Here is a 16,380-nt window from a genome sequence, read left to right on the forward strand (position 1 = left end):
TTTAGGGGTCGCCACACAGACTCATGCCTCCATCTCACCGTATCACTACGATCCCTCTGTGTGCCCTCCTTTACTAGATCCATGAATCTTCTCTGTGGTCTTCCTCCTGACTGGTAGCTTCATCAGCATCCTTTGTCCAATATATCTACCATCCCTCCTCTGCACATGTTGAAGCATCTCAGCTGAGCCTCTCAAACCTTTTCTTCAAACTAATCAACCTGAGCTGTCCTGATCTACTCATTGCTGCTCTTGTCCATCCTGGGTCTTCCTCCTGTCATTTTAGTTGTGCCACTGTCTCCAAACTATACATCATAGCAGATGGTCTCACCCTTCCCTTTCACTCTTGCATCCTTCTGACGCAAATCAACCCTAACCCCTTCATCCACTCCACTCTGCCTGCACTCTCTTTTACACCTCTTTTGTGCACTGTGCTAGTTGTTTGGATGGTTGACCCCTGGAATTTAAACTCATCTACATTTACTACCTTAAATCCTTGCATGTTTACCCATATCCCTGTAATTCACAGTGTTGGGCAAGTTACTTTGACAAAGTAATTAATTATAGTTACTAGTTACTTCTTCAAAAAAAAAGTTACTCAGTTAGTAACTGAGTTACAATATTCTAAAAGTAATTAATTACTTGAAAAGTAACTATTGCGTTACTTTAAAAAAAAAAATGTTTAACCCTCTGGAGTCCAGGGTATAATTGGCCATTTTTAACAACTTTTGATTTGACTTCTACATTTCACCTTTAAAAACAATTTACTTTGCCTTGTTTGGTATCATCCTTTTCAGCACAACCTCACGTGTCTGAATTTACAGTCATGTTTTCATTTTGACATACTGCATTAACACAATTGATCTACAATCAGACAAAAAACATAAAATCAGAGTAGAAAAAGTTATATTTTTTACTGTAACAACCACAAACATGTTTATTGAATCATATTTCATAACTTTAAATGCAAATATAAATTGTCAATTTTAAAATCCTATGCACAAGTTTTGCAAACAACAAAGTTATTTGCAGCCATTTATCTTTTGCCTTTTTTTAAAAAAATAACCATTTCAAACTATCTATATAACAATCAGCTGTTCTGCATTAAATAAGATGCCACACAAATTATTTGTGCCACTCCAAAAAAAAAAAAACTTCTGTCCACTACAAAGGAGAACATCACAGCCTGATACCTGCAAGTCTGACAGCAGCAGGTGTATCACTCCTCCTGTTTTCATTCAGCAGTCGCCTCATTGTTCTGACACACAACACAAAACTATCCACAACACTACATACTAACTACACAAGACAACACATTAACTACACACTTCAAACACGCTAAACGTCACAAATCTCACACATCTCAAAACTCGCTCTCTCTCTTTTTCTGCTCTCTCTCTCTGGCCATCACGCCTAAAACTTCCCCCTCTTCCTAAACAACCAAATGTCATGTTGTATCTTTTTTTTTTTTTGTTTAGTTTTTTTGCTCATAAGCAGAGAGTGCTTGCTAGCGCTGTCCTTAGACAGTAAATGTGACAAAACTATTGAGGAAAAAACGCTGCGTATATATTGTTTATCATGACTCTGGTTTTAGGCCTATCAGCACAATTTATAAACTGGTATATATCACCTTGTTGGTTTGTCATCTTTAAGTGGTCATGTGATTGGCTTACCACAACTACTTTATCCTTCCTCAGTCAAACAGCAGCACTCGTGCGATTGTTTTGCCCCCTTAGCTCCAGGTGTTGTGCCAAAAAGTGATCGTCGGGCAGAAAGTGATTGCCGCCTGCGGGAGCTGCTTAAAGCAGTAGCGCCCAGATTACTGAGGTAGTCAGCTACTTCCGTTGCACGGAAGTAGCTGACTACCTCAGTTGCACGGAAGTAGCAACTGAGGAGCTAGCAACTGAGCAACTAAGAAAGTCTGTTTGCTGTCTAAGTCTGTTTGCTGAAAAATATTTTCTTGTTAGTAATGCTAATGGCGTAACGATAGGAATAGTAATTAGTTAGATTACTCGTTACTGAAAAAGGTAACGCTGTTAATAACGCTGTTACTTGTAACGCCGTTATTCCCATCACTGGTAATTCATGGATGTAAATGAAAGGAAGAAACATTGTTCCATCAGAAATCATGAACAGAAGTCCAATTCCCAGCCACTTTAAGCAAATGAATCATGGTGTGTCTAGTCTGAGCTACGGTGGTATTGAGCATGTACAACTCCCCAAAACAGGAGGTGACATTAACACTCTGCTTTTACACTCTGCATTAACTTTTTAAAATTTTGTATATTGTATATACTGTATGTGGTCAAAGGAGCTTGCAAAGAAAAGCGTCTGGACTTCTTTAAGTTGCTTGAAGACGTTTCACCTGTCATCCGAGAAGCTTCTTCAGTTCTAAGGTCAAAAGTTCTAAGGTCAAAAGGCCAGATATAAACCTGGTGGGAGTGTCCCCCCACAGAGGGACAAAAGGACCCCCTGATGATCCTCTAATCGCCTGAGCCAAGGTGTGAAACTGGGTGTGGGTCCCAATCAGCCAGGGTTTCGGGTGAGCTCATTGTGAAACCTGGCCCCACCTTATCATGCGAATTCCTGAGGTCAGATGGCCCAGGATGTGAGTGGGCGTTAAGGCGCCTGGGGGTCCTTTTGGGGTCCTTTTGTCACTCTGTGGGGGGATACTCCCACTAGGTTTAAATCTGGGACTCCCCACCTTTTGACCTTAGAACTGAAGAAGCTTTTCGGATGACAGGTGAAGCGTCTTCAAGCAACTTAAAGAAGTCCAGACGCTTTTCTTTGCAAGCTCCTTTGACTACGGTGACCTGGATGACTGAGAACCTTCACAGACATATACTGTATGTGACACATTTCAGTTAACTGGGTCAGTGGGTTTGAAATCTTTCTAATCATACATTGCAATAAATAAGGAAACAAGTGTTCTGCTGTGTGCAAAGCCTTAATTTCTTCTTCTGCCTTCCTTCATTTTTCTTCTCTCCAGAGCATACCTCCACCTCTTCAGGCTCTTTTTCACCTGTTCCCTACTCTCACTACATATCACCATGTCGTCTGCAAACATCATACGCCACAGAAACCAGACCTCGTGTGCCAACCTGTCCATCACCACTGCAAACAAGAATAGCCTGATGTAATCCTATCCCTGTCTTCAACCCATCTGTCACTCCTACCACAAACCTCACCATTGTCTTGTTGCCCTCATTCATTTGCCGCACCACCCTCACATGCTTTTCTGCCACTCTTGACTTCCTCGTGCAGTACCACATTTCCTCTCTATCAGTACCCTATCATATGCCTTCTTTAGACCCACAAAGACACAGTAGACCTCCCTCTGACCTTCTCTGTACTTCCCCATCAAGACTCTTAAAGCAAAGATCTCATAAGCAGTGTGCTTTCTCAGCATGAAGCCATACCGCTGTCACCTGATTGTCACTTCTTTTTGTAACCTAGCTTCAGACATATTTTTGTCTATATCTTCATAGTACCAATTTGATCCCTCTGTAGTTACTACAGCTCTGCATGTCCCCCTTATTTTTAATATTTGCTACCAGACACTTCTTCTTTCATAAGCAATAATAGCTTTTAAAACAGTGAATCTAAGAAATTTTGTGTAAAAATAATGTTAACTTATACTTAGGTTTGATGATAACAAAATTAAAAAAAAACAACAACAGGAAAACAATGGACTTTTCTTCATTAGAAAAGTCGTGACGTTTAAATTTTATTTTGAAATATCCGAGAGGAAGTGAAAATAGTCCCCGAGCCAGAAGGAGCAAAGTGCGCATGGGCACGACAAAGTGGCCGGCTAGTGGTGGTGTTTTGTTTTTTTCCAAGCTCAGTGAGACTGCAGACGAGACGCTAGTTCATCACTTTATCGAACTCGCTTCACACACACGTGGACGTCGCTAACTTATTTAACACAACTAAGAACAACAGTCCGAATAATTTGATGACAAAGGTAAGAGGGTCATGTTGTTAGCTCGACCGTTTCACAGCTAACGTTAGCACAGTTTAGCTGGTGTATAGTAAGCTGGTTTTAGAGATAATGGATGTCATTGTTGTTATCTGTTATTTTAACAGGTTTTCCAATGTTGAAAATATGACAGCAGCGTCAACTTTGACTTGAACAAGAAATTAGAGGTTGCAACAAAAAGTAAACAAGCATTTCTCTTTCTCTTTTATATGTGGAGCTGCTGTTCTTGTGGATCTCTTATCTTTTGGAGCTAGATTTTTCTGATAAAAATATGTGAAGGCATTTTTTAATTCCCATTTTCTGTGGGTGGGCTCCCAGCATATGCATCACATCGCTATATTTTGTCTTTTTATTTAAGAAACGCTTTTGATATGTGCTGAATCCTTCATCATTTCTTAGATGTTAATTCTTTTGTCCTTGGATCAGTTATTCACTTGCTCTGCTTTTCTCAACTGAAATTATAAAGTATTTCAGTTTTTGGGGTAGAGTACCATGTAATAGTAAATTTGTAACACATTTTACAGTATAAGGTACTTCATTGCTACTTCTTTATATCTATTCGCCTTTATAAAATAGGTTTAATGGAAGATGTATTCTGTGCTGGAAATGTAAAAGGCATGAAGGTACCTTTATTCATGTAAAATGTGGACTTGCACTTTCGGAGTAAGATAATCAGAGCAATATAGGAATGGCTCAATACACCAGCACCTCAGTCAGTTCAACTTTGTCTTTGGTGGGTATAGGTCATGTTTGCCCAAAGTGTTTAAACCAGCATTTTCTCTAGCGGGTGATTTCTCAGCCTGAAAAGTCTGGCTCATGACTGAAAATGCTTCTTTTGAATTTGCAAAACTGTAAAGAGTCTTACCTGCTTTTCATTAGTCAATTTCACGTAAATGTGTGTTTTTTGTTCTGTTTTCCTGCCAACACACCCACCAGTCAAAGCAGATGGCTGCTCGTCCCTGAGCCTGGTTGTGCTGGAAGTTTCTTCCTATTAAAAGGCAGTTTTTCCTTCCCGCTGTTGCCAAGTTCTTGCTCAAAGGCGGTTGTTTGATTGTGGAGTCTTTGCCTTATAATATAAAGCACCTCATGACAACTGCTGTTTTGATTTGGCACTATATAAATAAAATTGAATTGAACTGAATATATGAAAATGGAACATTTTTTGGATATATGTTTTATTTACAGAGTTTTTAACTTTTAAAATGTAAAAGACTTTCTTTGACTATGTAGGCTGACGATGTCTCCGCCCAGCCTTTTTTTGTGGGCCTGACCTGCAGCATGTGTTGTTTTGTCATTTAAATTGGAGCTCGTGCTCAGCCAGGGGTGTTTTTTGGTTTGTTTTTTTGAGCTTGTAAGGAAGCGTGCTGTAAGTAACTTGCTGTAACTCTGTTTCGTTTGTGTATTTGGGTTCATGTTTTGGTCTAATTTTGTTGTGTCTTGTTTACTGTTTTCCTGTTTTCTTTCTTTCTTTTAACTTAAACTCAAAAATTGAAGTGATGCAAACATTTTTTGGTGAGAGGGCATATTTTCAGTTGATTTCCTTTAATTCCTAATCAGTATTAACTAGCTTTAGCTGAACACTGTTTTGAGATTTCACATGTTATTAAGACAAAACTTGCATTTTAGGACCTCACATTTGTACATTTATGGAATTTATTTTAAGAATTGCTCAGCTGGAGATATTAGTGGCATTTAATGGTAGAGGGTTTTTTTTGAAGTGGGCTTCTGTTGGTTGACTGTGTACATACTCAACAATGGTCCATGTAGAGTTCAAATGTTCAGTTTGAACATTATTTGTCTGAGATCTGTGTTTTCCTGCCTTTCCTTTTCTTAGTATTTGATAAACAAAAATGTAGATTATACAGTACTGTGCAAAAGACCTGAGTCACCCCAATTATACTGTGCTTCCAAGGAGCCATACTTTCTTGTAATTTTTAAAGAATTTGTCTTAAGCAATAGTTCTCCCGGCTTTCTGAAGGTCTTTCAAAGTTTTTTGTTTGACATCGGCTGCTTTTTCACTCATTTTCTGTTCAGTCCATGAACCTTCAGGTACTTAACACTGATTTACGAGTCATTCAAGTCATTCAAGTCATTCAAAAGGAACCTAACTCAAGGGATTAACTACTGCTGTGTTTACAGAAAGCAGACAACTTGGCAAAGAACCCTTTTTAAATAGTATCTTTAGGTATTTTGTTACCAGCAGCCTGTATGAAAACACATTTTCCCCCCTCATTTCTTTAGCTGAATCCAACGATAACATAGTTTGACAAGCGCAGACATGGGCACCGGCAAAATGATTCTCAAATAGTGAAAAGTTGATATATGTATAAGGCTTTGAATATCCTGGAGAACTGTTCCTGAAGACTACTAAGGAAATTATAAGAAAACTTGCTAAAGAAAATCCAGGCTGTGTTAAAGTGTGTTAATCTCTTCATGTATCAATAATTCACTTGACCTATTTCCTGTTATCCTTGCAAAATATGAAGAAAATAGGTTTGTTTTTGTTCAGTGTTTGTGATTTTCTTTTAACTAGTTAAAAACGTTTGGTGAGTGGGAAAAATGTATCTGCATTAAAAAAAACCCACAAAAAAAACCCACACACATTTATCTGACAGACACAGCCACTGCTAAATGTCTGGTGTTTGTTCTGCAGGGGACTGATAGAAGATGTGTGCTGCTGTGTATGTCCTGTCAACGGTAACGGGCTACGTGCTCACCTCTGCCCTGCTGCTAAAATGCCCAAATCTGTTACATCGAAAGAAGCGAGAGACTTTCGTCAGCAAGCACATTTCTCACCGTGGAGGTAGGTCACCAGTTTTCTTTGTTAAGAACAGCCCTTGACTTAAAAGGTAAAAGGTGCCACTTAATCCCAACTTACTTTGCTTCTTTTAGGTCTCACTAACAGCTAGTTACTTACTCATGGGTAAAAACAGGTTTGTTATTCAGGGTTTTGACTGTCACATTTCTCTTCTATGGTTTTAGTCCTATAACCATCTATTTGTTACTGGGCAGTAGTTGCAGAAATGAGTTAAAGATAAAAATTAGAACCCCCTCCCCCCCCCCAGAAGATACTTGTTTTGCCCACATATCGAGTGAAGGCACTCTTTAAGACACGTGTTTCACAGCCAAGCAGGTAAAAAGAAATCTGAGTTTTTATTTTTCCTATTTCAGGGGCAGGTGAAAATCTGGAAAACACCATGATGGCTTTCAAGCAGTGAGTAGAAACTTCAAAGTCATAAGACACAGCTCTTTCTTTGGGTTTTGCACTTGTGACTGTGGACGGTGTGTGTCATCTGAGATGTTGTCTTAGTTCTTTTACCCACAATCATGCTGTGAATTGGTGCAATATGTACAGTAACTGTTCGTGTGAAATATAACCTTGTGGTTCTCCTTTGTTTGATTAGTTAATCAGACAAGAGGTGGACTGTTTTATGCATTTATTGAATCTGTGTGCTATACTGCATGATTAGGGTCCAAATTTCAATGCTAATGTTTGTGTGCTTGAGATTGTGGCTGAGTCTATATGCGTACTGTGTGTCGGATCGTGCAGCGCTGTGGATGTCGGCACAGATATGCTGGAGCTGGACTGCCACCTGACAAAAGATGAACAGGTAGTGGTTTCACATGATGGCGACTTGCAGAGGACCTGCGGCATCGACACCAACATCTCCGATGTGACCTACACTGTAAGTTTCTGCTGTCTGACAGCAAACTGAAGCCACTTTCAAATCTCTTCTCATCATTGATCAAGCGCTGTGCATGTTTAATTCTTTGCATGAAAAAAATGACAAATATAACACTGAATTTTAATTTTACATATATGGCAAAGAGCTGAGCCAGACAGAAGTGTCGTGGACTCATTTTTATTTATTTATTTATTTATTCATTGAGAATTCAAACAAAATTTACATACATTGAGTCTTGTGTATTCAGTTCTTTTTAAAAGTCATTAAAGGTCATTCCACCCTGGAAAAATGACAGTTGAAAGGAATCATTAAAAGCCCCAAATCATCATGACACTCATGCTCATCATGATTGGGCTGAAACGTCTGACCACAACTGTGAATGTGGTTTGTGTTTAGACATGATATGAGTTTTGATGGATCATGCGCCTTGATCAGGTCAAAAACAAGTCATCTGATTACGTCACGTGATTTCAAAAAACTCTTATCCAGCTACATTCCTTCATTTCATTTCATTTCATTTCATTTCATTTATTTATTTATTTCACACTTCATCAATCAAACAAACCAACCACACTTTCTATCAAAAACACTACAACCATGTGTGAAAAGGAGCAGGAAGAAGAAAATATAATCCTTGTGAGTAATTTAGGATTTTGGCTAAGCTCTGCTCTCCTCTTTAAACATTTGGTAGTCTACACATTTAATGCTTATTGGGAAAAAAAATGCTTTTGTCTCGCAAAGAAGCCTTACAACATTAAACTGAAGTATTTTTGTGTATTTGTAGAGGTTCTTGGGTCAGAGATCTCTACAAGTTAAATTTTATATTTTGGAACTGAAGATGAGGCTTAGTGGGTTTTAATGGTCTTTGGCCTTGTTGTAGACATAAGCACAGACCTTGGTGGGATCATGATAGTGAGTTAGGAAGCTGTCCAGTAAGGTTGGACTCATGAACTTTAGTGGCTCTTGAAGGAGTAGAACTTATAAATCAGCATAAATATCCAGATACAGTGATCCTTAGAGTATTTTCCATATATGGAATAAATAAAAAAAGTACTTCTTATCTTAACTGATCTCATCTAAACAATGATACCAGCCTTCCTGACTGATGGCTGGCTGTTGGCAAATAAGATGAAAAACACCAGTGTCAGTGGTTTATATGGTGTGTTACTTTACAGTATATATAAATCACATCAATCTTTGCTTAAACAAATTAAAAAGAAGGTGGAGGTAAGATTGAAGAAGTTGTCTTATATAAAGAAGATTTCTCTGTTTCTCCAGCACAAAATAGGTAATAAAGAAATCAATATATATTTAAAACAACAAGACACTAAAATATGGGCTTCAGTTATTGGCCAGAGTATTATTTTAAACATTTACTAACATTCTTATTGAGTCTTTTAATTCTTGTTCTTAAAAAAATCTTTCAGTTAATATGCATGAACAACATTTCTGAAATCCCTACAAAGACAATAAAAAACACCCAGTATACATAAACAAATTGTTGTCATCATTTGCTTTGATGGAACAGGAAACAGTTGTTCCTTCCATAAATAAAAACACATATATTTTAGTGACTTGTGCAACGGTCAGATTTAAAGGTTTGTCTGCAGAGGATTTTCAGATTTCACAGCTGACCTTGGAAGTCTTAAGTTTGGGGACGGCTGCTCAGCATGACTGCTTTGTTTCCAGAAGCTCTGAAGTTGTGTCTGTCGTGCTTTCTTTGCAGGAACTCCCTCCATACCTCTGCAGGCTGGGTGTAACCTTTCAGCGAGGTGAGCATCACGTATCTGTCACTTGTGTAATTACCACGAAGCAACGTATTCATTCAATAGGTGACATAAATCGACATTTTAGGTTATAACAGTTGACAGCTGACGGGCAGAAAATTGCCGCTAAAAATACAAGTGCGCACAACCCGGCGTCTAATCTGAAGCTGATGGTGTTTTTAACCTGTCCTTGTCTGTGCAGAGTGCTTCTGCGAAGGAGGAGAGGACAAACGCATCCCTCTCCTCAGGGACGTGTTTGACGCATTTCCCAACACTCCTGTTAACATTGACATCAAGGTTAACAATGACACGCTCATCAAGAAGGTGTGTGTGTTTGTTTGTCTGTGTGTTTGTTTGTCTGTGTGTGTGTTTGTCTGTGTGTGTATCTCATCCTGTTTTTATTCTTTCAGTTCTCTGACCCCTGACTGAAACTTGCTTTACTGTATTGATGACATGCAGCTTGTGGTTATTTCCTTGTGCAGGAAACAGTGTACAGTTAGCCTTATAGCTTTTTGGACAGTGACACCATTTTTGTAGTTTTGCCTCTGTGCATCACTTTAGTGGATTTTAGATCAAACTGCAGTTTTAATTTGTGTTTTTTGGAAAAATTTGCATTAAAACATTTTAGGAATTGCAGCCATTTTTATACATAGTTGATTTTCAGTGGCTCAAAAAGAACTGGACAAACTAACATCATTTTAGATTGTTTTAATACTTCAGTCAGTGACTGCCTGGAGTCCAGAACCCATAAACATCACCAAATGCTGTGTTTAGTCCCTTAAAATGCTCTGCTAGGCCTTTACTGCTTCTGCCTTCAGTTGCTGCCTGTCTGTGGGTCTTCTGTCACTCTTGTCTTTGGTTATTGAAAAACAGGCACCTTTGAGTTGGGATCAGGTCACTGACTTTAAAGAATATCTAATTTCTTTTCATCGAGAAACTCTTGGGTTGCTTTTACAGGATGCTTTACGTCATTATCACTTTGTACTGTGAAACACTAACCGATCAGTTTTGGAGCCTCAGGCTGAATCTGAGAAAAGAGTACATCCCTGTACATTTTACAGTTCATCATGCTGCTACTCTCAGCAGTCACGTCATCAATAAACACCAGGGAACCGGCTTCACTGGGAGCCATAACACTACCTCCACCGTCCTTGACAGATTCTTTAGATGCTTTAGATTCTGAGTTGTTCTTTCCTTCTTCATACTTTTTGCAAGTTCAGCACTTGGACTCAAATGCAGATTTTGTGTCTCTCCTGGAATCACGAGGGACATCTCATCATCTGTTCACTTACTTTTAGGCTACTGAAGAAGGCAGTGTTTAAAAATGGCTATAATTCCAAACGGTGAACTCTTTCTCCCATAAAGATGAAATTTGGCCTCCCCTGTACACTAATGATGGGTTTTGACACCTATTATGTTTTAATAAAAACGTGTTTTGACATTAATTAGAATAATTTCCAGGTTTTTCCAAGATGCACACCCAGTCGCCGCTTCAATCATATCTTGATTTAAAATATGCTGTGATGACAACTAAAAGAAATGTACCCTTGTCCGAAAATGTATCGACTTAACAGCCTGTTTAAGAAAAAAAAAGTCCTCCATAGTTACAAAGCCCATGGTGCCTAGTAAAGGAAAGGAAAGTGAAGCATTTCCTAAAGTACGATGGTTAGATAAGCAAGACTGAGATATGTTTTTAAGTCCCTTTTATATGTCTGTCACCACAATCATGCATAAAGTAACAGTACAAACCTGATGAAGAGGGGAAAAAATGTAGACAGGAATAACCTGTTCACATCCTGAACTGATCTAATTTAAGAGGACGTTGGCCTTGTTATTGGGACTCTGCCCTCCAAGTGTCCGTCTAGAGACTTTACGAGTTTTGCCGCCGTCTTTTCATCAAAAAACAAATTCTAAGTTTTAAACATTGGCAACAGGACAGAGCAAAAGCAAGAGAAAATGTTCTGTTTCATAGTTTCATTGAGTTTTCAATCCTTGCAGGTCTCCGAGCTGGTCGTGAAGTATGACCGAGCGCATCTGACTGTCTGGGGCAATGCCAGCAACCAGATTGTGAGAAAGTGTTACAAAGAGGTACGTCTATATGCTGCTTCACATTACTTTGGTGAAATGTGTGTAGCTATTTATAAAATTTGTTGTTATGAAATTACAGAATTTCATAACAACAAAGGAATAACCTGCTACCAGCAGGCCTACAGGAAAAGTGCTAAATCTGTCCCATATAGCAGTATTTTAAATGCTTTGTGGAATCACTATTCATCTTTTTGTCTTGTTTCTAAAAATGTTCAGACCCTTTGAGGGCGTTTTAGAGGAAACACTTTTATCGTCATAAGCCATCATCATCCTCTTCGGTGAATAAAAATGACTTGGAACTGCTTGTAAGTCTGGTCTGGTTGGTTGTTTTTGCAGAACCCTCATATTCCAGTGTTGTTCAGCTTGCCCAGAGTGTTGCAGCTGTTAGGCCTCTTCTACACCGGCCTCCTGCCCTTCGTTCCAATCAAGGAGCAGTTCCTGGAGATCCCCATGCCCTCCATTATCACCAAGTAAGTGCGCGAATCCAATACAAATAATCTCAAAGGCCACTTTATTAGGTACGCCTATTAATACAAATATCTAATCATCCAAACACATTAAACCAACTGAATGCATGTAGAAATCATCAAGAAGACCTGCTGACATTCAAATAAGTCTCTCTACACTCTGGACTGATGACAGTTGAGAGGCTGTTTGGTATTCTGACAGGGCAGTGAGCACACAGGGAGGTGGATTTGCATCCACTACAGTGAGCAAATGGAAATGTATTTGAGTTTCCTTCACACACAGTCACACACCCAAATCCCTTGCACTTTGTTGTTCATGTAACCAAATACTAGTAATAAGCTCTATGGACACTTTATTAGGTACACCTGTTCTGATGCAGTGATTTGCTGCCAATCATGTGACAGTATAACAGTATAAGCAGCATAATGCAAAGCTCAGATTATCTCAAACTTCTTGAACTTGGCAGTTAGTTCTCTGCTCTCAGACGGCCTCCACAGTCATCAGATCTCAGTCCAGCAAAGCATCTTTGAGATGTGATGGAAGGAAAAATTCTCAGTATGGATGTGCAGCCGACAAATCTGCTGCTGTCATGGGATGCTATCTGAGGGTCGTTTACATCAGCGGTCCCCAACCTTTTTTGCGCCACGGACCGGTTTATGCCCGACAATATTTTCATGGACCGGCCTTTAAGGTGTCGCGGATAAATACAACAAAATAAAACTAGTACCGGTACCGAAAAAAAGAAAATTTATTCATAACACACGTGAAAAGACCCAGGAAAACCGAGTAAACGATAAAAACGATAACAAAATAACGCTGAAAACCGATAAAAACCCTGAAAACTATACATTTCACACCTGAGCCTCAACTCTCGCGGCCCGGTACCAAACGACTCACGGACCGGTACCGGTCCAAGGCCCAGGGGTTGGGGACCACTGGTTTACATGACCTTGTTGAATCTACGACATAAAGAATTAAGGTAGTTCTGAAGGAAACAGGGAGGCCTACCAAATACTAGCAAGGTGTGCCTAATAAAGTGGCCAGGGAATGTGGTACTAAAGAAATAAAAGGTGCATGTCAGGAACTTTGATAAACAGTTTTCAGGAAAGGGTTAGCTCAGCAGCATGCTTCCACCCTCACTAATACAGTCACGAAACAGGCCCTACATGAAATAACAGTGATTCAGAGCAGGGTTAAGGTTTTCTTTATACCCTAACTAACCTACAGTTTAGTTAACATAAATGATTAAAGTAATCTATGCTGCAGTGTCAACACAAACTATTAACAATTAGTAGTGTAAAATCTGGCAGCATTGTGTTTTAGCTGCTGCTGGTTTATTGGCTGGAGAAAGTTGTCAGTGCTGTGGTTTGATCTCAGTTTGCAGGTGAAACTGAAATGTCGCCATCTGACTTGCAACAGTTTAAAGGTTCTTTATTGACCATTATGATTATCATTATGTGAGTAAAAATTCCTGGAACAAGGTCTGTTTGCAGAGAAAAGTCCTTCAGCAAACAGCAGCAGCTCATCAAACAGTCGAAGTAGAGCTTTGACAGAGACGTGCAAAGCTGAAGTTTCATACTGTGTAAGCATCGGGATGTGGAGTAAACCTCTGGAGGAGTCTTCATTAGCTGGGCCTTGTTTTTGGAGTTTTTGGATAACATATACAGACTTGTCTGTTGTTTCCTTTGCACAGCTTGGCCTTGTGAAATGTGTGTTAGTGGAACATGAGGATCATGGTCAAAGAGCAGATTATTCTTGCCCAACGCTCATTAAGGATTAGCAGAATTTTTTTGCACTTCTAAAGTGTTAAGTTCTTGCTTTAAGACTGCAACCATAAATTGTGTTTATTAAGAGATTGCCTTGATTTCTTGTGCATATTTAAACACTGATTTATTAATTTTCTTGGGTAGATTTCAGAAATTTCCTAAAAATATGTTGTCATGCTGTTATAGCATCAATCAAGTGCCCTTTGTTTTTGTTTTTTTTACCATTTTTAATTATTTTACTTTTTTGTGTGAATTTTTTCAGACTGCAGGATCCCAGCAGGTTAACTAGAGGTCAGCGATTTATCGCCTGGCTGGCAGACACGTAAGTCGCTCTCTCTTTTTTTATTTCTTTGTGTTACTGAGATGTAGTTGTGCGATCGTGATTAACATACAAAGGATTTACAGTCACACAGCTGATTAGTGTTTATTTTTCTCTTGCAGTTTGCTGATGAGGAAAGCTCTTTTTGACCATTTAACAGCTCGGGGAATTCAGGTAAAACTGCAGTTCCTTTAAAATTAAGTTGATTCAGGTTCCTGTGAGGAACCGTTGGCCAGTAAATGAGGAGCTATGGAAGTGTTTTAGAGGTTAGAATGGATGGCTGGTTCATCGGAATTTCCTTACCTGATTACAAGTCTTGGTGTTGTAGCATGTTTTTCCTTTTCTTTGGTCTCAGTCTCTTATGGTTCACTGGCCTTACTGGTTGAACTTAGCCTGTGGTAGCGATAGGCAGATGGCACATCTTCTGCCAAGTTTCTATTTGCAGTCCTGGAACAATTTCCAAGATTGGTTGACGTAAAGGGGATGGTTACGCGTTGGTCTTGATCAGAGCCTACGCACAGGTTTGCATGTTGTAGTTGTGTACTGTCACCAGGGGGCAGTGTCACAAACAACCAGCCAGCCACAAACAATGCTGACTGAGGGTTTTTTGTGCTTCCTGGCTTTCAAGCTACACACAGCATCGTCCCCATGGTCTTTTATAGTACTGTACACTTGTATGTCTGCACAGGTTAATAACTGAAAAGCAAGATAAAATGGTAGTTTCATGAATCCCACATTAAAAACCATGGTTTAGTCCTAGTGCATGTATGGAGGAGGTCAAGAGGTACAACACTGAGAGTCTACAGCCATCTGTAAAACATGGCAGTGTGGGATCATGTTGACAGAGAATAGAGCAAACGGTAGCCAACATCCAAAGAAGAGCTTTGAATGTCCTTCAAGAAGCCGGGAGAACTGTTCCTGAAGTCTGCTACTACTACTGTCACTACTTTCCGTGTGCCTTGTTTTGCTCTAACAGTGTGTAAAACTTTTGTAAAATGCCAGAACTAAGCCTGTGTGTTTGTTGTAGTTACACTGTGGTTAAAAGCAGTTACTGGAAAGGTTCCTACCAGATCAAATATAGACTAGAGTACAGAAACATTCCTGTGTGTGACAGCCTCTGACCGCGTGTGTATTAACTGTACAAATCCCTCATGTGGTTTCAGGTGTACATTTGGGTGCTGAATGATGAGGATGACTTTCAGAGGGCGTTTGATTTGGGAGCCACGGGAGTTATGACAGATTTTCCCACCAAGCTTAAAGACTTCATGGACAGGAACAGCCTTTCCAAAGCGGAGTGACCTGCCAAAATCTACCTCACCCCACCTCTCACCAGTGATTATCCTTCAGGGCCACTGACCTGCCAGACCAACCCCCAACATGCACCCGCTTTTACTGCAGCCATTCCAGCACAGCTACTCTCACACTGTGTTTTACAGTCTGTAGGAACTCCAACATGCTCTGTATCCAGCACAAGTATTAGGAACCGCGTGTTGTACATGTGGTGGTAGCACATACTCCTGTTTTTCATTACTCATACTAAACAGTGTGATCATATTAGAGCTTGACTGATATTGGGCCCCGTCACAGAGACAGTATATCGCCTCAGGCTTACAGATTTTCTGATATGACCCAAAATGAAGACGTATTTGGGTAATTTGGTTTACAATCCTCTCAGCAATGACTGCAGCAGATGGCGGTGCAGTCATGTGATGTCTTCACAGTAAGTTGGTAAGTTACGACTGAAGTATATTTTGAAAAAGTTAATAAGAATTGTTGCCATTATAACACAAACATACTGCATGCATTTACAATATTTTAGATGCATAAATGATGAAATCTGAATGTTTTCTTTTAGTCACAAAAAAATCCTGGCTCATTATTATTATTAGAATTATCCATGGTGCGTTCGCTTGCACAAACATACCCATATAACAGTATGATATTTCTGCTAGGAGCACACACTTAATTGAAACCACTGAATCTTTTTTTTACAAAGAGCTAAAAATGCCACTGAAATATTGTGCTTTTAAGTTTTATCAGTCTCAGATGCCATAATAGATTCATGGTCCTTGACTTGACACTTTCTGTAAGGGTTTACTTGCGCAAACTCGATCCTTTTTGATGCTTTCAAGTTACAGTTTGCAGTATTACTGCATCATGCTAGGGGTAATGTGCAAGCACCAGCAGATGCAGCTCGATGATGTCATGTTATTTTCGACTTGTTTCATATATATATATATATATATATATATATATATATATATATATATATATATATATATATATATATATATATATATATATATATATA

The 16,380-nt window shown here is 39.2% G+C and overlaps 1 protein-coding gene across 1 annotated transcript; it reads left to right on the forward strand.

Moving 5' to 3' along the window:
* Window positions 1-3,786: 3,786 nt before the first annotated feature.
* gdpd1 (glycerophosphodiester phosphodiesterase domain containing 1) lies at window positions 3,787-16,317 on the forward strand. Its single transcript, XM_006799926.3, has 11 exons — window positions 3,787-3,961; window positions 6,630-6,779; window positions 7,148-7,190; window positions 7,527-7,662; window positions 9,389-9,434; window positions 9,631-9,752; window positions 11,427-11,516; window positions 11,853-11,986; window positions 14,013-14,072; window positions 14,192-14,243; window positions 15,233-16,317. Exons 2-11 carry the CDS (start codon window positions 6,644-6,646, stop codon window positions 15,365-15,367), a joined length of 954 nt encoding a protein of 317 aa, XP_006799989.2. The 5' UTR covers window positions 3,787-3,961; window positions 6,630-6,643; the 3' UTR covers window positions 15,368-16,317.
* Window positions 16,318-16,380: the final 63 nt, after the last annotated feature.

This window comes from Neolamprologus brichardi, chromosome 14 (genome assembly GCF_056152115.1).
Source record: "Neolamprologus brichardi isolate AB-2024 chromosome 14, ASM5615211v1, whole genome shotgun sequence".
Classification (NCBI taxonomy): domain Eukaryota; kingdom Metazoa; phylum Chordata; class Actinopteri; order Cichliformes; family Cichlidae; genus Neolamprologus; species Neolamprologus brichardi.